The sequence below is a fragment of the Dendrobates tinctorius genome, unplaced genomic scaffold, assembly GCF_039654945.1.
Source record: "Dendrobates tinctorius isolate UK_male_01 unplaced genomic scaffold, ASM3965494v1 ptg000125l, whole genome shotgun sequence".
Classification (NCBI taxonomy): domain Eukaryota; kingdom Metazoa; phylum Chordata; class Amphibia; order Anura; family Dendrobatidae; genus Dendrobates; species Dendrobates tinctorius.
The window spans coordinates 7,082,130-7,105,265 of record NW_027361793.1 but is presented as its reverse complement, the minus strand read 5'-3'; the positions used below and the strand labels follow the sequence as shown (position 1 = coordinate 7,105,265).

The 23,136-nt window shown below is 41.8% G+C and overlaps 1 protein-coding gene across 5 annotated transcripts in view; it reads right to left on the bottom strand.

The window, feature by feature from the left end:
- The window catches only part of PARD3B (par-3 family cell polarity regulator beta), a 1,359,033-nt gene that overhangs the window by 150,776 nt on the left and 1,185,121 nt on the right, over positions 1–23,136 (bottom strand). For all 5 annotated transcript variants that reach the window (XM_073541870.1, XM_073541869.1, XM_073541871.1 and 2 more), the window contains one exon: positions 1,439–1,558. In XM_073541870.1, coding sequence (XP_073397971.1) covers positions 1,439–1,558 — 120 coding nt within the window. The remainder of the gene's footprint in view (positions 1–1,438; positions 1,559–23,136) is intronic.

Genomic DNA, 23,136 nt, shown 5'->3' with positions numbered 1-23,136 from the left:
CTACGTACCTGCAGTCTCCTCACACATACAAGGACAGGTATGAGAGCCATGCATACAAGGACAGGGAGCCATGCATACAAAGACAGGGAAGGGGAGCAATGCATACAAGGACAGGGAGCCAAGCATACAAGGTCAGAGACGGGGAGCCATGCATACAAGGATGGGGATGGGGAGCCATGCATACAATGACAGGGATGGAGAGCCATGCATACCAGGGTAAGGATGGGAGGACAATGCATATCTGGCTTATACCCGAGTCAATAAGTTTTCTCAGATTTTCGTGGAACAATTAGGTTCCTCGGGTCAACTTATACACGAGTATATATGGTATTCAATACCACTGTACATATAACATACTTTATGTACTGTGTGTATTTTTGGTTCTAGACATCTAATAACATCTATAATTGGTTAGTCATCTAGTATTGATAATAAACCCCATTTTTGCGGAGAGAAAATAGAGAGTTTACAGGCGGCAGAATTATAGTGAATTCTGTAACAGTTTGTATACCAATTGCCAGTTTTGCCTAAAAAACGTCAAATAAAAAACATTTCAAAAACTCATTTTTTGCAAGAAATGCTGTGTTTAAGACTACCCTAAAGATGCTTTTTGACATGCTGAAAGATAACTTTGTATGACTCATCTGATTATGATCTGGGTGTATTCACGCTGTAAGGGTATATTGCGGAATTTGCCACGATTTTCAAAAATTTCAGCAAATCATGAAATGCGTGGACCAGGTGAATATAACCTTTGAGAATAGGGGCTGAAACCACAGATCTTCTGTTGTTCTCATGGAGGCCTTGCTAATGTACAAAACCCATGCTTTACAGAGGACTCATATCTCCTATACAAGGCCAAAGGATGGGAGTAGCAGGCAATGTGAGTGGTCATAGGGTCTGCTACATTAAAAAATGATGTATTTTTAAGTCAAACCATTGTTTCTGAAAAAACTCTTCAATGGAGTTGTCTGGGCTCAGACCAAAAGTCTGCAGTCAATCTATGTATAGCAGAACTGGGACCACGTGTGTGAGCAGGTGGTTATGTGACCACATCTATGGTCATGAGAAGTTGGATGAGACTACTTGGCAGGAGACAGCAACTATGCAAATCATGTACATGGGGTCTAGTGACCAACCGCTTGCCCTGGGGATACCGGGGAACTGTGACCACATGCACACCGCAACCTGTAACTATTTGGCACCCTGTAGTCCCATAGAGTGACTGCACACTTTTGTTCTGAGCCCAGACAACTACTTTAATTCAAAACAATTTAAATTAAAAAAAATTATTTTTCCTCTTGCCCAATCTTGTTTTCTAATTGCTTGTAACTTGAATGTCATTGGCTTACCTAAGAAAACCTACTATAATAACGAACACTAACTGTAGCCCATTAGAATCATTCGATCACATATGGTCTTGTGCCCTCAATCTTACCTGTCACGTTCCTCTCTCATTTTATCAACTTCCTGATCCTCCTCTCTCACCGTGCCAGGCCTCGGGCTTCCTTTTTGATCAATTTTTCCTCCTTTATCATCTTTATTCTTTTTTCCAAACCTAAAAATTAAAATAAAAAATAATTTGATTGATATGTCCTTCAACAATATGTAACATTACTTGAAGTTAAAGACCTTGTGTGAAAACCCAGCTGCTCTAACACAGGACAGATACAGAAAACTAGAGATCAGCCAACAAGCTCTTATTGTTCCAGGAACCTATTTTGACATGCATCCAACAAGAATGAAAATGTGCTTCCAAGCTCAGCACAGAGAAAGATTTCTGCCTATTTTTAAATCCAGAGCTGCCTTAATGCCTCAATGTAATTTAATTTACTAGAAAAAAATGAAACACAAAAGCTGTTAATGCTGAAAAACCATACACTGCACACAAACCCATCCATGTTATACTTTTATACCTGCAAAACAAAGCCCTAAAGAAAGTCAAGGGATGGAGCCGGCTGTTAGCAGGAGCCTAGTGCAACATTAGTTTGCCACTTCTGATGAGAAAATTAGAAAAGCACATTTGTAACAGTGACTTTGAAAGCTCCAGCAGTGACTGGAAAACATACCTGGGACTAATTAATTACCCACTCACTTGTCAGCTTTTAATTTCTTGCCCCTTGTTTAGTCTAATTAATCACAAATCTGAATAGAGCTGTTTCATTCTCTTTACATCTCTGTCATTACAGACAATAAATTTCTGCTATCAGCAGGCTATTTCAATAAAGAGTCACCATACTAGACTTAGAAACAAAGTCTTTTTCTAAACTATACAGAGTATGAAAAGTAATACACTGAATGACTGAAGAATATTGTTTTTAAAGTGGTTGTCCTCTGCTAGGACAACCACTTGTTATTTTCCATGTTTGTCCCTGCTAAAATAAAAACACCTATACTCATGTCCTGTGCCAGCACCGTTCCTGCGGTGTCGGGGCTCAGATGAGGTTATTATGTCACATGAGCCCTGCGCCCCAATCAGTGCCAGTGTCACTGTCCCCACCTCCAGACGTATAAGTAGCTGGACGCTCATTTCCTCTTGATTACTTATACGTTCGAAGGCGAGGACAGTGATACCAGCGTTGACTGGATGAAGGGTTCATGTGACGTAACAACCTCACGTGAACCCTGGGAACGTGAGTGCCGACACCGTTGGAACGGCACCAGCATGGGATGCGAGGCTAGGTGTTTTTACTTTAAGGGGGCCAAACAGAAGTAATGAGAAGGGGTCGTCCGAGTGGTGGACAACCCCTTCAAACTATCTAGCAGTGCCTCCTAATATTCAAGTTCCTGTCAAACTAAATAAATAATAAAATAGAATTGTGCTATACTTACGGTATATTTTGCAGATGCCCTGATTGCAACTTAATTTTTTTTTTAAACCAAATAACCTATTTATGCTGCCGAAAACTTTTGTTTTAAAGTGATTAACTTTACGTAGTAAACATAACACATTATTGGATCAGTATTACTATTAACTACTTAAAAAAATCAACCTCAATGACAAAGTAGATGCTTCAATTGGCATGAATGAATGATTGTTTTAAGCTGCAGAGTAAAACGCACCAGAAAAACTGACCATGATTTTGACATGGTTTTTAATGTACTTGTATTTTTATTTATTTATACTGTATGTTTTACTTGTACCAAAGGCAACTGCATTAGAAACAGTGACAAAAACACTTTTTTTCCCAATGCGTATATTTTTATGCCGGATTAACAGCACCCTATAAAGGAGTTCACGCAACATGACAACCATCCTATACTGAAGGCCAGAAATTAACTGATCAGTTGATGGATCGGACTTTTTAAAACTCTGGTAATCAACTACTACTTTTGGGAAAGCTCCAGATGACCAGATGCAGCAGGGGAAATGTATTATTATATGGCTGCCATAGATGGACTAAGTCCATATAAAATAGAGCTGCTGCTGGTACAGGCTCTCCAATTTATTACACATGGTCCTGAAAAGTGGACCCAATTTTATGACATTCATATGGCCTAATATCGCTTATGGATGGAGTTTTCTTCCCAAGAGTCAACTTTTTTTTTTTAGCAAGGCGATATTGAGATCTAACATTCATGATTTTTCAAAGTGATGCAACTAAAAACAACAAAATCTACAGACACTTCCTCGAGGTCTAAATTTGACATACTTCTATTAGTTCTGCCTGAAATAAATCTTTTAAGCGTGTATTAAAAGTGTGAAACTAATTTCTTTGGGGATGTCTTAAAGTGGGTGTCAACCATTTTTTTCACTTTATAAATACTTTAACAATTTACATTGAAAAATTATTTCTATTGTACAAGACAAGCGTTTGTAAGAGAGCACTAAGTGTTCTGCATTTTTGCTATGCGGCACAGTAGTGATATTTGTTGGCAGCTGTACATTAGGTCAGGCCACAGTAAGGTTAGATAGTAACCGAAATGTTAAAAGTATTCCTTCCTCTGTTTGACTGTAGAATTTGTACAATTCTGAGATAGTAGACCTCTGCTGACCTTTTTTAGTTATTTTTGTTTTCAAACCATACAGCATTATCACAGTAAACATTTATGCTTACAGTCATTGTCATTGCTGCGTGAATAGTATTTTAAACTCATCTATAGTAGAGAATTGGTTGTTCTGAATTTATAAATAAATAAAATTAGAAAACTGACCTCTAAATAACTATGGATCCAAGTCACAACTTGTGGAAACTGATATAAAAGTCTGAGTGTGTGCAACGATTTGCGATAATAAGGATTAACCTTTTAATTAGTCTTTTTTTGCACAAGAGCTGTAACATCTCAGGCAGCCCTACGTGTCTTCAGAAACTTGTTATCTAGTGCCATTTTTGCACCATAATAACCTTAAACATTTAAAAAAGAAACTAGTTAAGAGCACACGGATTATTAAAATTTCACACCATGCTAGAACATGGGGAGGGGTGTGGGGTAAAATCTTTCAAAAGCTAATTTATGCTTTGAGATGAACAGATCGCCAGTTAAGGTAAATGCTTAAAGCTAGCCTCCGGTGATTATAGTCTTTTTGTGCAAATTATAGCACTGAGGATGTGTGTCTGTTTTATGACTTCCAGGTCATATTATCTCACTTCATTATTTATAAGGTCTAGTTGTCACTTTCTGCATAACTACATCTTAAAAGGTATCACATGAAAGCCTGTGCCATTTGGGGATAATGTCATTGGTTAATTTATGCATCTGTAATCAGAGGAAAAGTAGACCAATCGCACCATGCACTTCTCAAAGGCTATTAAGTTAATTTAATACTAGGCTAATATTAAGCAGTATAAGCACTTTTTTAACCTCAACAAAAAGTAAAAAAGAAAGAAAAATATGAAAACAAAAGTAACTATAGGATGAGCAATGAAAGCAGGGGCAAAAGCAAGGAAAGGTCCAGGATTGAACAATATCTTTGTGATATGGTTATTCCTACACTGTACTGTACATAGTGAAGCCAACAGAAGATACTATACAGAGTGTTGCAATCTTCAAATGTAAGGCCGGTTGTGTTCTGTATAGTATCCCTAACTCATAAAGAATGCTTAGAGGTTTTAAAGGGCTGCCCAACAGTAGTTCTTTTTTCTATTAGGCATAGATTGATTAAAAATAATTAACAGAGGCATATTCCCCTCCCAGCACCCCATGGATCCAGCGTAGGCTGTTCTGGCTCCAGAAACGGTGTTTGCTCTATTCGAACGTTATAGCACTGCTGCAGCCTGTGAATGGCTGCAGGGGTCAGGTGGCTAAAAGAGCATGTCATTACCTGTTACTCTGTCAGAATACCTTATTAATACACTGTAAGGGTATGTACACACATTAAGGGTATGTGCACACGTTACGGATTTCCTCTTGTAAAAATCTGAGAGGAGACTTCCTCTCTTGGCACAAAACGCAGTTGAAAATCGGTGCGTTTTTGATGCGGATTTTCATGTGGATTTTTCATGCAGATTTGTATGCGTTTTTGTAAACTAAATAAAGATATATTATTTAACAAAAAAAAAATTGTGATGTCATTTTCTTGTCCAAACTCTTCTTTTACATTCTCCATTGAAGACCATAATATCATCACATACCATGTGTTCAAACATAATATTTACACACACAAAACAAATGTAATTGAATATAATATATCTATCTATCTATATGTGTAGATATATATTGTTATATATATATACACTCACTGGCCACTTTATTAGGTACACCATGCTAGTAAGGGGTTGGACCCCCTTTTGCCTTCAGAACTGCCTCAATTCTTCGTGGCAGAGATTCAACAAGGTGCTGGAAGCATTCCTCAGAGATTTTGGACCATATTGACATGATGGCATCACACAGTTGGCGCAGATTTGTCGGCTGCACATCCCTGATGCGAATCTCCCGTTCCACCACATCCCAAAGATGCTCTATTGGATTGAGATCTGGTGACTGAGGAGGCCATTTGAGTACAGTAAACTCATTGTCATGTTCAAGAAACCAATCTGAGATGATTCGAGCTTTATGACATGGCGCATTATCCTGCTGAAAGTAGCCATCAGATGTTGGGTACATTGTGGTCATAAAGGGATGGACATGGTCAGCAACAATACTCAGGTAGGCTGTGGCGTTGCAACGATGCTCAATTGGTACCAAGGGGCCCAAAGAGTGCCCAGAAAAAATTCCCCACACCATGACACCACCACCACCAGCCTGAACCGTTGATACAAGGCAGGATGGATCCATGCTTTCATGTTGTTTACGCCAAATTCTGACCCTACCATCCGAATGTCGCAGCAGAAATCGAGACTCATCAGACCAGGCAACGTTTTTCCAATCTTCTACTGTCCAATTTCGATGAGCTTGTGCAAATTGTAGCCTCAGTTTCCTGTTCTTAGCTGAGAGGAGTGGTACCCAGTGTGGTCTTCTGCTGCTGTAGCCCATCTGCCTCAAAGTTCGACGCACTGTGCGTTCAGAGATGCTCTTCTGCCTACCTTGGTTGTAACGGGTGGCAATTTGAGTCACTGTTGCCTTTCTATCAGCTCGAACCAGTCTGCCCATTCTCCTCTGACCTCTGGCATCAACATGGCATTTCCGGCCACAGAACTGCCGCTCACTGGATTTTTTTTCTTTTTCGGACCATTCTCTGTAAACCCTAGAGATGGTTGTGCGTGAAAATCCCAGTAGATCAGCAGTTTCTGAAATTCTCAGACCAGCCCTTCTGGCACCAACAATCATGCCACGTTCAAAGGCACTCAAATCACCTTTCTTCCCCATACTGATGCTCGGTTTGAACTGCAGGAGATTGTCTTGACCATGTCTACATGCCTAAATGCACTGAGTTGCCGCCATGTGATTGGCTGATTAGAAATTAAGTCTTAACACACAGTTGGACAGGTGTACCTAATAAAGTGGCCAGTGAGTGTATGTGTGTGTGTGTATATACTGTATATATGTGTAGATATATATATATGTGAATATAATACATACTGTATATATGTGTCAGCCAGAAACCCTGATTAATAAAATGGTACATAAAGAGTTAAATAAAAGACACACACACACAAAACCTCCGTCAAATGCAATATCTGTTTAATTTACAAAAAAAAAATTGTGTGGGCTCCCGCGTAATTTTCATAACCAGCAGAGGGAAAGCCGACGACTGAGGGCTGATGTTAATATTCTGGGAATACCTTTGTATTGACATCAAGCCCACGGCTTAGTAATGGACAGGCATCTATAAGACACCTATCCATTACTAATCCTATATTTAAATGGTATATAAAGACACAGCCAGAATAAAGTCATTTATTTGAAATAATCACAGACTCCTTTATTAAATCATAATTTACCATACTTATTGAACGCCTAATCCCTGAATCTCTCATCTCCTTTAACAAAAATAAAAATAAAAAATAAACTAATGCAAATACTCCATGGTCCGCCGTAGTCCTAAATAATGAGTGTCCCACGACGATCTCTGCTCTACATGGCTCCGGTGACACACTGACAGGAGATAATTGCTCCTGCAGTTTATCACTGAGAGTTCACTGAAGTTTGTGCTCTCACTTTATGGCAGTACCACTGTGTGAGAATTTTGCCACACAGCGGTGCCACAAGTGACAGCATGAACTCTGTTGTCCTCTGACGGTGGCGCAGTGATACATTGCGGGAGGATACCTGCTGTGACTGGATCACCGGAGCCGTTTAGAGCAGTCACATCTCCCGATGTGACTGTTCTTCATGTGAGATCATCGTGGGACACTTGTTATTTAGGACTACAGCGGACCAGGGAGTATTTGTGCTCGTTTATTATTTTATTTTTCCTTCAGGAGATCAAAGGCGTTGGGGAATTAGCTGTTTTGTGAGTATGAATGTGTTTTTTTTTGTTTTACAATTGAACAGTTGTCGGATGATGGGACTACTATCCCATCACCGGCTCATGCTGTCAATGTTATATGTGACATCAGACATAGCCGGATGGGAGTAGTAATCCCATCAGACGATGCCTGGCTACACACAGACACCCGCAAACAGATACACACAGTAACGCTGCAGATTCGCAAAAAGAATTGACATTCTGCAGAAAATAAAATGCTGCGAATCAGCGTGGAATTTTCTGCAGCATGTGCACACCATTTCTGGATTCCCATTGATTAAAATTGGTTGTGCAATACATCGCGAATTTGGTGCAATTCCGAGCGGAAAAAATGCTGCGGATCCGCATAATAATCCGCAACGTGTGCACATAGCCTAAGTATTTGCAGCAGAAATCTCTGCTTCACTTGGAAGGAAAATTGTTGCGCAGAATAGGTGCATTTGTGATGCATGTTTGCAGTGTTTTTGTTGCAGATTTTTCACCAATCATTTGTAAGGTGAAATCTGCAGCAGAAAATGCTGAAAGGATTGTCATGCTGCAGATTTAAATCTGCTGTAAATCTGCAGGAAAAAATAAGCAACATGTGTATAAGACTTAAGGAATTTCATTCCCTTTGCGCTAGAAAATCCTTCAGGTTTTGTGACAAATCTGCACGGAGAAAAACACGACAAAATTGCAGCATGTGCACAGACCCTAAGAATTCAGCTGAATAGAAGTATCAGCTATTACAGCAATCAAAGATTACATAAAATTTCATGTTGCACAGGCAACCTTTAATTCTTTTATACATTGCTATACTATTTTTTATTGCAAGCACAACAAAATCAGGAGTCTTCTAATATGATGTTCTTTAACCTCTTTACACCAGAAGCCTGCTTGCATCTTCATGACCAGGCCAAATTTTCCAATTCTGACCAGTGTCACTTTGAGGTAATAACTCTGGAATGGTTCAACGGCTCATACTGTCTGAGAAAAAATTTTCGTGACATATTGTACTCCATGACAGTAGTAACATTTTTTCGATATGACTTGCATTTATTTGTGTAAAAAATGGAAATTTGGCGAAAATTTCCCATTTGTCTACTTTACATCAGCACAATTTTTGAAACAACGTTATTTTGTTAGGAAGTTAGAAGGGTTAAAAGTTGACCAGCAGTTTCTCATTTTTCCAACAAAATTTACAAAACCATTTTTTAGAAAACAAATCACATTTGAAGTGACTATGATGAGCCTATATGAATGAAAATACCCAAAAAGACACCATTCTAAAAAATGCACCCCTCAATGTACTCAAAACCACATTCAAGATTTTAAGACCCATTTTTGTCCTTTTCACAAGGTTAACAGGAGAAAATAGACACAAAATATTGTTGGGAAATTTGACCTGAGTATATCGATACCCCAAATGTGGGGGAAAACTACTGTTTGGGTGCACAGCAGGGCTCAGAAGGGATGGAGCACAGTTTGACTTTTTGAATGTAAAATTGTCTGGAATCGAGAGCAGATGCCATGTCATATTTGGAGAGTCTCTCATGTTCTTAAACAGTGGAAACCCCCCACAAGTGACCCAATTTTGGAAACTAGACCCAACAAGGAACTTATATTGGCGTGTGACGAGCACTTTAAACCCCCAGGTGCTTCACAGAAAATTATAATTTTGAGCTGTGAGAATAAAAAAAATATATATTTTTTCATCAAAATTGATCTTTTAGTCCCAAATTTTTATATTTTCACAATGGCAAAAGATGAAAATGAACCCCAAAATTTGTGGTGCAATTTCTCCTGAGCATGCTGATACCTCAGGAGAGGAAAACCACTGCTTGGGCGCATGTCAGGGCTTGGAATGAAGGAGTGGCGTTTTACAATACAGACTTTGATGGAATGGTCTGCGGGTGTATATTGCCTTTGGAGAGCCCCTAGTGTGTGTAAATAGTGAAAATCCCACACAAGTGACCCCATTTTGGAAATTAGACCCCCCCCAAGGAATTTATCTAAATGTGTGGAGAGCACCTTGAACATCCAGGTGTTTCACAGAAAATTATAACGTGTTGTGAAATTAAAAAGACTATATTTTTTACACAAAATTAATCTTTTAGCCCCAAATTATTTTATGTTCACAAGGGTAACAGAAGAAAATGGACCCCAAAATTTGTTGTGCAATTTCTCTGGAGTATGCTAATACCCCATATGTGGGGGAAAACTACTGTTTGGGTGCACAGCAGGGCTCAGAAGGGAAGGAGTGATGTTTCAAACGCAGACTTTGATGGAATGGTCTGCGGGCATCATGTCGCATTTGAAGAGCTCCTGTTGTACCTAAACCGTGGAAATGCCCCACAAGTGACACCATTTTTGAACTCATCTACTGTTGCCTGATATGTGTCTCTTATAATGTAGTGACATACGTAAGCTGTGTAGAATGCATCAGGTTGGGATACGTGAGTTGTGCCGTGTTCAACGGGTTGGCATCCGCGAGTTGTGAAGTATACATCAGGGTGGCATACATGTGTTGTGTATGTCACAAATCAATTTTGTAGTCCATAGATGTATGGTACAGTTTGAAGCATTCTTTTATATATAGGCCAGTTTTGTTGGAGCCGGTGTCGCATTGATAAGTGTTGTCCTTGCATATCCCTCTTCTGTAACACTCTCGGCACCTCTTTTGCGACCTTCCTTTTTTGTGCTTTGAGTGATCTCCCCTGGGAAATGTTGGCTTAGTGTGATATTAGGACCTTCAGTTCCGGAAGTACAGAAGTCAGCTCCTTGCCGATCTCCAAAGATTAGGGTCTTGATCACTACTTCCTGGAACTGAAGGCACGACGTACCGGTTTGGCCTGCACATCATTATAGCACAAAAGCATTGTGCATTGCCATCTGTATGATGTGCACGGCCAGCTTCTTGTACCACACATTGGCTTTTCTCATGGCTCTGTACAGCTGGAGGACTTGATCAGAGAGATCAACGCACCCCATATTCTTAATGTACCCCAGTACACAGTGTGGTTTGTTCCCTTTGTAGAGGTACTGCATACAGTGTTGAAGGTGCTGCCATTACCATGTATGGTGGTCAAGAAAAGGACATGTCTCTTGTCCTTGTACTTGACCACCAGCATGTTGTCACTACATTGGTCTCTGCTCTCACCCTTTCTGAGCAGCTGCCCAATTAGCATCTCTGATTTTTGTGTACAGTACTGCAGGTTGCAGAGGCTCGTGTAGAGAGGGACTTGAACAGTGGGACACTGGTATAAAAGTTATCTACATATAGGTTGTAAACTTGATCCAGCAGTGGTTGCACCAAATCACACAAAATTTTCCAACTCACTCCCAGGACAGGGTGGCATTCAGGGGGTTCCATCCGGGAATCCTTCCCTTCGTAAACCCTAAACTTGTGGGTGTACCCTGAGGTACTTTTGCACAGTTTGTAAAGCTTAATTCTATACTAGCCCCTCTTACTGGGCAGGTATTGCTGGAATTTGAGCCCCCCCTTGAAATGGATTAGAGATTTGTCTCTGTGTGGCATGTACAACTCAACAAACTTGCTGCTAAAGTGATCAATGACCGGTCGAACTTTGAATAGACAGTCAAAGTTGGGGTCACCTTGGAGACGACACCATGCATGATCATTGTAAAGAAAAACTTTTGAGGATGGCCTCAAATGTTTACTGGTCATGGCCATGTGGAACAGCGGAGTATTATATAAAACATCAACACTCCAATATTGCCAAAGTTCTGGCTTCTTCACTATCCCATGTGAACTACCAGGCCCCAAAGCTTCATAATTTCTACTGTGTTTACAGGAGGCCGGGCAGAAAATAATGATGGGCGGTTTTATGCCAAAAATTTCTTGGAGTACAAATTTGTTTGGGTCACCATGAGGTTTACAAAATCCTTAAAAAAGATTTTGAAAAAGTCAATTTCTGTGAGGACAGTGGTGTCAAATTTGATTCCTGATTGTTCCACAAAATCAGGTATAATTGGCTCATAATCTTTGGAGAGTGATGTCCATACAAGGTCAGTAACGGTGGGCGCTGGTTCAGTTTCTGTTCTGGGGCATCTGAGTGCCGGTTTAGCATTACTTGAGGAAGAGGAGGAGAAGGAAAATTAGAGGAATCACAATATCAGTGTTTTAAGGCAAGGAAGTCGTATGTCTCCTCTGCTGAATACAGTGATTGAGACGAGTGGGACTTTTTTACGCATGTGGTGTTTGTGTAACAAATTTTATTCAGGTGTGTGCATGTGAGTGCTTGGTGTAAACTTTTTTTTATTTAGAAAAGAAAGAAAAAGATAAAAATAAAAAGTACAAAAACAACAGGAGGTTGATTACTGATGTGCATCAGTGATCTGTGCTTGACGGCTGTAGGACGGACTCATGGATTTTCTTTTCTGCATTGACACTAACTCAATTCAGTAAAAAATACTATAGTATATGAGGATTACTACAGTATATTTTACTGTCCCTAATTTATTTTTTTTTATTCTCTTTTCACAAGAAGAAAAAAAACGCATCAGTGATCCAGCGCTCAACGACTGTAAGACACACAAATTATTTTTTTTACCAGCGATCAGCACAGCCGAGTGCGCGGTGTCGCTGTGCACGTCAGTAACCAGCGCGCTGATGCAGGAAGCTGGTAACTAACGTACACATCGGGTATCCAAGGGACGTGCATCCCTAGATACCCGATGTGTACGTTAGATACCAGCTTCCTGCATCAGCGCGCTGGTAACTAACGTACACATCGGGTATCTAAGGGACGCACGTCCCTTGGATACCCGATGTGTACATTAGTTACCAGCAGATCGCTGGTCTCCCGCCTGTCACACGCAGCGATGCGTGGTGGCCAGCGGGAGACCAGCGACCAAAAAAAGTCCTGGCCTTTCCTGCAGCGATCAGCGATACCGGCAGGGGGGCCGGTCGCTGATCGCTGTCACACACAGCGATCTCACTGGTGAGATCGCTGTTGTGTCACAAAAATTGAGACTCAGCAGCGAGCGAGATCGCTATGTGTGACGGGGCCTTCAGGGTCCTGTCACACATCGCTGATTTTGTGACACATCAGCGATCTCGCCAGCGAGATCGCTGTGTGTGACGGGATCAGCGACCGGCCCCCGCTGCCGGTTATCGCTGATCGTGCTCGAGCGGCCTGGGCCGTTTTTCGATCGCTGGTCTCTCGCTCCCCAGCACGCATCGCTGCATGTGGCAGCGAGAGACCAGCGATGCTGGACGCTGGTTTCTAATTTAAACGTCGGGTATCCAGGAGCCGCGGCTCCTGGATACCCGCTGTTTACCTTGGAAACTGGCGTACATGCTGGTTTCCAAGGTAAACAGCGTGTACGCCGGTTTCCAAGGTAAACAGCGAGTATCCAGGAGCCTCAGCTCCTGTATACCCGACGTTTACATTAGAAACCAGCGTCGCTGGTCCTGATCGCTGGGGCTGTCTATGTGACAGCTCACCAGCGATCAGCCTAACGATGTCCCAGCGATCCCATCCATGTCGGATCGTTGGTGGGATCCTTGGGACATTTTTTTCATAGACTACAATATCTTTAGAAATAAATGGAAAATGTACCAAAGTTATATCCTCAGGATTTTTTTTATTAGTGGTCCAATATAATTCCTGTCAGACTAATCTGATCAGTTTCTATGAAGAGGTCATTTCCGGACTGGACCAAGGAAATGCAGTAGACGTGGTGCACATGGACTTTTCAAAAGCTTTTGATACGGTGCCACACAAAAGGTTGATACACAAAATGAGGACAATGGGGATAGGGGAAAATATGTGTAAGTGAGTTAAGAGCTGGCTCAGGGATAGGAAACAAAGGGTGGCTATTAATGGAGCACACTCAGTCACGGTTAGCAGTGGGGTACCACAGGGGTCAGTATTGGGCCCGCTTCTTTTTAACATTTATTAATGACCTTGTAGGGGGCATAGTAGAATTTCAATATTTGCAGATGACACTAAACTCTGCAGGGTAATCAATACAGAGGAGGACAATTTTATATTACAGGAGGATTTATGAAAACTAGAAGCTTGGGCTGATAAATGGCAAGTGGGCTTTAATGGGGATAAACGTAAGGTCATGCACTTGGGCAGAAGAAATAAGATGCATAATTATGTTCTTAATTGTAAAATACTGGGCAAAATTGTCACTGAAAAAGACCCGGGTGTATGGGTGGACGATAAACTCACATTTAGTGGTCAGTGTCAGGCAGCTGCTGCAAAGGCAAATAAAATAATGGGATGCATTAAAAGAGGCATAGATGCTCATGAGAACATAATTTTACCTCTATATAAGTCACTAGTGCGACCACACTTAGAATACTGTGTACAGTTCTGGTCTCCGGTGTATAAGAAAGACATAGCTGAAGTGAAGCGGGTGCAGAGAAGAGCGACCAAGGTTATTAGGGAACTAGGGGGTCTGAAATACGAAGACAGGTTATTACACTTGAGGTTATTTAGTTTGGAAAAATAAAGGCTTAGGGGTAATCTTATTTTAGTGAATAAATATATGCGGGACAGTACAAAGATCTTTCTAATGATCTTTTTACTTATAGACTTGAGACAGGGACAAGGGGGCATCCTCTACATCTGGCGGAAAGAAGGTTTAATCATAATCACAGGCGCGGATTCTTTACTGTAAGAGCAGTGAGACTTTGGAACTCTCTGCCACATGATGTTGTAATGAGTGATTCCCTACTAAAATTTAAGAAGGGCCTGGATGCCTTTCTTGAAAAGTATAATATTGCAGGGTATTTATACTAGATTCCGTGATAGGGCGTTGATTCAGGGAGCTAGTCTGATTGCCGTATGTGGAGTCGGGAAGGAATTTTTTTCCCCAATGTGCAGCTTAGTGTTTGCTACATGGCAGGTGATTTTCATTTGTGATTTACCACAGGTGAGGCAAAATATGTTCCCATACTAATATAATGTAAAGGGTGCCAATACTAGGGTCACAAGCTTTAGTTTTTTTTATTTTTCCCTTTGTTTTTAATTTTCATTTGCTCTTTTGTATTTAACACAAGTGCTCTATGCAAAAAAAAACTTTATTCATTTTTTCAGGAGATATTCCACATTATGTAGTTAAAGGGAATCTGTCACCCTTTTTTTTTTTTACTATGAGCTGCCGGCACCGACATCAGGGGCTTATCTACAGCATTCTGTAATGCTGTAGATAAGCCCCAGATGTAACCTGAAAGATAAGAAAAAAAGAGTCCGATTATACTCACTCGGGGGGGCGGTCCAGTCCGATGGGTGTCATGGTCCGGTGTCTCCCATCTTCATACGATGCCGTCCTCTTCTTTTCTTCTTGTCGTGGCTCCTGCGCAGGCGCACTGCTCTGTCCTGTTGAGGGCAGAGCAGAGTCCTGCAGTACGCAGGCGCCGGGACAGGTTATAGAGGTCCGGCGCCTGCGCACTGCAGTATTCTGCTCTGCCCTCAGTAGGGCAGAGCAGTGCACCTGCGCTGGAGCCACGAGAGGAAGGAAAGAAGAGGACGGCATTGTATGAAGATGGGAGGCATCGGAACGGTCGACGACACCCATCGGACCGGACCGCCCCCCCCCCGGGTGAGTATAATCTAACTTGTTTTTCTTATCTTTCAGGTTACATCGGGGCTTATCTACATTACAGAATGCTGTAGATAAGCCCCTGATGTCGGTGCCGTTAGTTAATAGTCCAAAAAAAGGGTGACAGATTCCCTTTAAACTTTATGGGTGCCAATAACGGTTAGCTGGACTCTAATTAAAAGAAAAATGCACATATCCACCATCTCTTCCCATAGATATTCAGATAGGACTATTTTTATTTGCAATGTCTGTTTGCAAGAAAAAAAGTTGTTGCTCACTATTTCCATTTAAAAGCTCAGTTTATTGGTCCATGTTAAAACATGCAAGAAGGAAGGTATTGGTGTGGTACACACTGGACGATGGCCATTTCGTGCTTCGTGCGAATCAGTGGATCCTATAGTGCGAAACGTCCGTCGTTACACATATATTCCTGCTTGCATGTTTTAACATGGACCAATAAAAGGAGCTTTTAAATAGAATGGTGAGTGCCACCTTTTTTTTTTTGCTAACGGACATGGCCTGATTTGCTTTTTTTCTGATGGTGAGCGTCGTGATCCCAGGGGCAAAATATCAGCTTCCCAGAAGTGGACATTCAAATTGACTGCAGGTGTCACAGCGGTGTCGGTCTTTCTGTTCATTCCACTAGTCTATTTTAAAATTTGTTTAGTGACATCTCGTATATTTAACTGTTACTCAAGAACATTAACTTCTATTCCTTATTTTAAAAAAAGAATCCACTGGAACAATTACAAGCTGTGGTATCATACTTCACTAGTTACTATACATCACACAGTGAACGAACATTACACAATGAGCGTAGATACGGCAATTGTGTTTTCTGTCTCGCTCACATATTTTCAAGAAAATTGCTAAATATAGCAAGTCATTATTCAACATTTTGTCATACTTTTTAAGCCATGCCACTTTTCTAGTAAGAAATTTCACATCACATGTCATCAACGCTAGTACTTTTTTTTTAATTTTTTTATTGTATATTGCACATTTCGGTATAGTGACTCCTCCAATTTGTCTAAGGCTGGGTTCAGACAGCCATATTTCATGGTCCATTTAAGGAACTCAATGAATGGACTGATTGCTGATCTCCTGACCCAAGCTTACAAGCTCATATATACCAATGAACCTGCAAGTTTGGGAGAGAGAACCTGTGGTCAGATCCGGCATTGTAGTCTTTATGTATACTGTGAAATATGGCCTTGTCATTTGTCAGCTCTATGCCTTTCATCCAGTTCCTGATCCAGCATATTTGTGAGCAGATGATGGATCATCCGCATCTAATAGCCACACATGGAAAGGAGCTCCGCCTGTGTCGTTAACCTGCTAAATGTCACTGACAATCTGTGCCAGCAGCATTTACAGCAGTGCACTGATGAGTTATCGTGAAAGCCAGGGGTCTGCTGAAGACCTCTGTGCCATAATGACAACAGTCCTGTGAAAGAAGCCATCTGGTGTTCATAGCAGTCCATGATTTTTGCAGTATACAGCAGGACTGTCATATTGCTGTGTAGAACACAAACAAAGGTTCAATTCAAGTCCCTTAAGGGGACTACAAAATACTGTAAAAAAAAACACAGATCGTGATTTTCGCTGGTCATAACAATGCTTTTATACATTTAATACTAAAAACAATTCACACAATACATGATGCCTAAAATACCTTGCCTCACTACACACTCCAATATACTTCTGTAAAGAGACAGACATCACCACCAACCCAAACTTACCCAACCAAGCCTTTACTGACACTGCTTTGTGTACAAGGGCACAGTCATTCTACAACAGAAAAGGACTTCCCTTCAATTTGTTCCCACAAAGTTTGAAGCATACAGTTATCCAAGTGTCCTACCATGCTGAACTATAGGACCTAGGCCAACTCCTTAAAAATAACCTATAGCATTATTCTTCATGAAGTGTTAAGGCCCCGTCACACATAGCAAGATCGCTGATCTTGTGACGCATCAGCGATCTCGCTGTGTGTGGCGCGCATCAGTGACCGGCCCCCGCGCCGGGTATTGCTGATCGTGCAGAAATGTCCTGGGCCATTTTTTGATCATTGGTCTCCTGCTGGCCAGCACGCATCGCGTGTGGCAGCGGGAGACCAACAATCAGCGAGCTCCCAGCCCTGTAAGCAGACGTTTGTAGCTGGTATCCAAGGTAAATATCGGGTAATTAAGCGCGCGACGCTTAGCTACCCGCTATGTACCTTGAATATCAGCGTGCTCGCGCTGGGAGCTGGTATCCAAGGTAAACAGCAGGTAACTAAGCACCGCACACGCTTAGTTACCCGATAATTACCTTGGATACCAGCTCCCAACGCGAACACGCTGGTATCCAAGGTACACAGCGGGTAACTAAGCGATGCGCGCGCTTAGTTACCCTATATTTACCTTGGATACCAGCATCCTTGCTCGTCCTGATCGCTGGTGAGATCTGCCTGTCTGACAGCTCACCAGAGATCATGTAGCGATGCACCAGCGATCCTGACCAGGTCGTATCATAGTCGAGATCGCTGGTGCATCTTTTGGTGTGACGGGACCCTTACAGTAGGCTCAATGAATTCAGTCAGTCAGATAACATTCTCCACATATTAGCTCAAACCAGATTAATCCATCAAACTGCCAGACAGAGAAGGGTGATTCATCACTCTGCCGAACATATTTCAACTGCTCCAGACTCCAGTTGCACCAGGCTTTAAACCACTTGAACCAATGCTTGGCATGGTGCCTTGCACCTAACTTTTCCACCATGAAGCTCTCAATGCCCAATTCTTGTGCGTATGATAATTCCAGAGGAGGTTTGGAGATCTGTAATTATTGAGTCAGGAGAGTGGTGATGACTTTTATCCATCGTGCACCTCTGCACTCGGCAACCCTGAACTGTAACTCTAGATGGTCTGCCACTTTGTGGCTGATTTGCTCTGGTTCCTGAGCGCTGTCGCATTTTAATAATACGACTAACGACTTGCAGTGGATTGTGAATATTTCCGAGTGAACAAATTTCAAGAACTGACTTACTGTAATGGTGGCATCCTATTACTGTACCATGCTTGAATTCAGCAAGTTCTTTAGAACAAGTCATTCTGTTACAAATGTTTGTTATGGCAGACTGCATGAATACGGGAGGGATATTAAAAACCTGTGGCAATGGGACTGAATAGAAAACCTAAATTAACTTGATATAGAAACGTAAATATTTTCTTCTATATTTCGTTTAACATTAACTAGTGTCATAGTCTCACAGTGTGCTAAGTTCATGAATGGAGCAAAGAGGATAAGACACCTTTACTGACATCTTATCTCTCCTCATAGCAAAACGATTGAGCATGCTGAAATTCAGCAGCCTGATCCTTCTTTTTCCATTTGATGTCAAGGGAAAGGGACGACACCCTCAGGCACATTAGATGCTTAGCAAGTTTGGGAGCCATTAATCTCAAGTAAATAGCCATTAATATCAAACTCACCCAGGGGCGGTCCGGGTGAGGAGAGAGTCACGGTCCGGTCCAGCGCCTCCCATCTTCATACAATGCCATCCTCTTCTTTCCTTCCTGTCGTGGCTCCGGGGCACTGCTCTGACCTCTCCCGATGCCTGCGCACTATAGGACTCTGCTCTGCCCTCAACAGGGAAGAGCAGTGCGCCTGCACAGGAGCCACGACAGGAAGGAAAGAAGAGGACGGCATTGTATGAAGATGGGAGGCGCCGTACCAGACCGCGAATCCCTCTGGACCCGAACCAGACCCAGACCGCCCCTGGGTGAGTATAACATAACTCATTTTTCTTCTCTTTCAGGTTACATCGGGGGCTTATCTACAGCAATACAGAATGCTGCAGACAAGCTCCTGATGTCGGTGCAGGCAGCTCATATCCAAAAAATGGGGTGAAAAATCCCCTTTTAAGGCAATAAATATCAACATAATAAAATACACCAGACACATTGACTTTAAAAAGGAAAGTTTTGGCTCAATCTAATATATAAAGCTCAATGTGTGTGTATGTTTGTATGTATGTATATGTGTGTGTGTCCGGGATTGGCATCTGCACCGTCATAGCCACAGCCATAAAATTTTGCACAGTCACATCTGGACCCCAAGAGCATTATAGGCTATGTTGTGAGGCAAAATTTTAACAACGCGCGTTCCAATTCACCAAACAATTTGGCCTATTATTCTTATCATTTCTATGGTGTTATCGTCCTTCTGAAAAGCTGGAAATAACACAATTTATTACCGTGCCAACACAGACTGCAGGGGGAGCCAACTATCACACAGGATAGGATTAGATACACGGCTCAGCAGTCAGTATCACACAGGATAGGATTAGATACACAGCTCAGCAGACAGTATCACACAGGATAGGATTAGATACACATGGCTCAGCAGTCAGTATCACACAGGATAGGATTAGATACACAGCTCAGCAGTCAGTATCACACAGGAGAGGATTAGACACATGGCTCTGCAGTCAGTATCACACAGGATCGGATTAGATACACAGCTCAGCAGTCAGTATCACACAGGATAGGATTAGATACACAGCTCAGCAGTCAGTATCACACAGGATAGGATTAGATACACAGCTCAGCAGTCAGTATCACACATGATAGGATTAGATACATGGCTCAGCACACAGTATCACACAGAATAGTAATAGATACACGGCTCAGCAGACAGTATCACACAGAATAGGATTAGATACACGGCTCAGCAGTCAGTATCACACAGGATAGGATAAGATACACGGCTCAGCAGTCAGTATCACACATGATAGGATTAGATACACGGCTCAGCAGTCAGTATCACACATGATAGGATTAGATACACGGCTCAGCAGTCAGTATCACATTGGATATGGTTAGATACACGGCTCAGCAGACAATATCACACAGGATAGGATTAGAAACACTGCTCAGCAGTCAGTATCACACAGGATAGCATTAGATACACGGCTCAGAAGTCAGTATCACACAGGATAGCATTAGATACACAGCTCAGCAGTCAGTATCACACAGGATAGGAATAGATACAAAGCTCAGCAGTCAATATCACACAGGATAGGATTAGATACACAGCTGAGCAGACATTATCACACAGGATAGGGTTAGATAAACAGCTCAGAAACAGGATGTGCCAAAGGAGAGGACATTTTCAATCCAAGAATTCCACTCATTCCATCTGCGTTGTTTTTTTTATTTTAAACGCCTCCAGTTTCCAGTTCAACTGCTATTTGCAATGTCCATTAACAATGCTCAGGGACAGTCCTTGAAAGTAGTAGGGATCGATTTGCAATCTCCATGCTTTTCTCAAAGTCAGCTTTACGTGGTCTGTTCAAGAGTTGGAACTGCCAAAAATCTGTTCATCTTTGCACCGAAAGGAAAAAACAAAAATCTTGAATGAGTTGAAAATAAAATACTATCAATACTTGGGTAATCGTTTAGCTAATTTGTGTTGCAAATCTGTAGTGTTGAATATATGATGTGAAATGTATTTATGTGCAATCTAATCATAATTTGTTATAACTAACCACAGTTGGTTACTATGCCCAGGCAACACCAGGCTCTTCAGCTAGTCTAATATATAAAGCTCAATGTGTGTGTGTGTGTGTATGTATGTATATGTGTATGTCCGGGATTGGCATCTGCACCGTCGCAGCTACAGCCACAAAATTTTGCATAGTCACACGTCTGGACCCCGAGAGCGTCATAGGCTATGTTGTGAGGTGAAATTTTAACGCCCACGCACTCCAATTCACCAAACAATTTGGCCTATTATTCTTATCATTTCTATGGTGTTATCGTCCTTCTGTACAGCTGGAAATAACACAATATATTACCGTGCCAACACAGACCACCCTCTGACACAGACTGCAGGGGGAGCCCAGTATCACACAGGATAGGATTAGATACACAGCTCAGTAGTCAGTATCACACAAGAGAGGATTAGACACATGGCTCAGCAGTCAGTATCACACAGGATAGGATTAGATACACAGCTCAGCAGTCAGTATCACACAGGATAGGAATAGATACATGGCTCAGCAGTCAGTATCACACAGGATAGGATTAGATACACAGCTCAGCAGTCAGTATCACACAGGATGGGATTATATACACGGCTGAGCAGTCAGTAACACACATGATAGGATTAGGTACATGGCTCAGCAGTCAGTATCACACAGGATAGCGTTAGATACATGGCTCATCAGATGGTATCACACAGGATAGGATTAGATACACGGCTCAGCGGTCAGTATCACACAGGATAGGATTAGATACACAGCTCAGCAGTCAGTATCACACAGGATAGGATTAGATACACAGCTCAGCAGTCAGTATCACACAGGATAGGATTAGATACACGGCTCTGCAGTCAGTATCACACAGGATAGGATTAGATACACGGCTCAGCAGTCAGTAACACACATGATAGGATTAGGTACATGGCTCAGCAGTCAGTATCACATAGGATAGGATTAGATGCACGGCTTAGCAGTCAGTATCACACAGGATAAGATTAAATACATGGCTGAGCAGTCAGTAACACACGATAGGATTAGATACATGGCTCAGCAGTCCGTATCACACAGGATAAGATTAGATAAACAGCTCAGCAGACATTATCACACAGGACAGAGTTAGATACACAGCTCAGAAACAGGATGTGCCATAGGCGAGGACATTTTCATTCCAAGAATTCGACTCATTCCATCTGATTTGTTTTGATTTTAAACGCCTCCAGTTTCCATTTCAACTGCTATTTGCAATGTCCATTAACAATGCTCAGGGACAGTCATTGAAAGTAGTATGGATCGATTTGCAATCTCCATGCTTTTCTCATGGTCAACTTTACCTGGTCTGTTCAAGAGTTGGAACTGCCAAAAATCCGTTCATCTTTGCACCAAAAGGAAAAACCAAAAATCTTGAATGAGTTGAAAATAAAATACTATCAATACTTGGGTAATCGTTTAGTTAATTTGTGTTGCAAATCTGTAGTGTTGAATATATGATGTGAAATGTTTTTATGTGCAATATAATCATTATAATTTGTTATAACTAACCACAGTTGGTTACTATTCCCAGGCAACGCCGGGCTCTTCAGCTAGTAACTTATAAACCATACCGCAATTTAGCAAAATCTCAAGTCGATTTACGATTTAACTTATAAACCATACGGCAGCTTAGCCAAATCTGAAGCCTCATTTAGCATTTACCATCATGCTGTCCATTCAGTCCCCTAAATTACTTACCCACAGGCCCGTGACAAAATAAATGTAAGAGAGGGAGGGGGTGGAGGAGCACTTTAGGTATAACAATGATGAGGAATGACAACTTCCCTCAACACTGCCCGCTCTTTATCCCTTCAGCCCATAGCTTGTTCACGTTAGCCTGTCCTATCAGCGCATGTCACTGGGAAGAAAACTACACTTCACCCAGCGACAAGCAGCTAATTGGACAGGCCCACCATCAATGTCTGTACTCAAAATATACATATAAAGGAACCAGGAAAAAATGGTGGGAAAACTCTATCCCACCACAAATTAACCCTTAACCCTTTTCTGCCATATGACGTACTATCCCGTCCATGTGCCCTGGGACTTAATTCCCAAGGACGGGATAGTACGCCATAGCAATCAGTGGCGCTCACGGGGGAGCGCCGCTGATCGCGGCCGGGTGTCAGCTGATTATCACAGCTGACACCCGGCATTGTGTGTCAGGG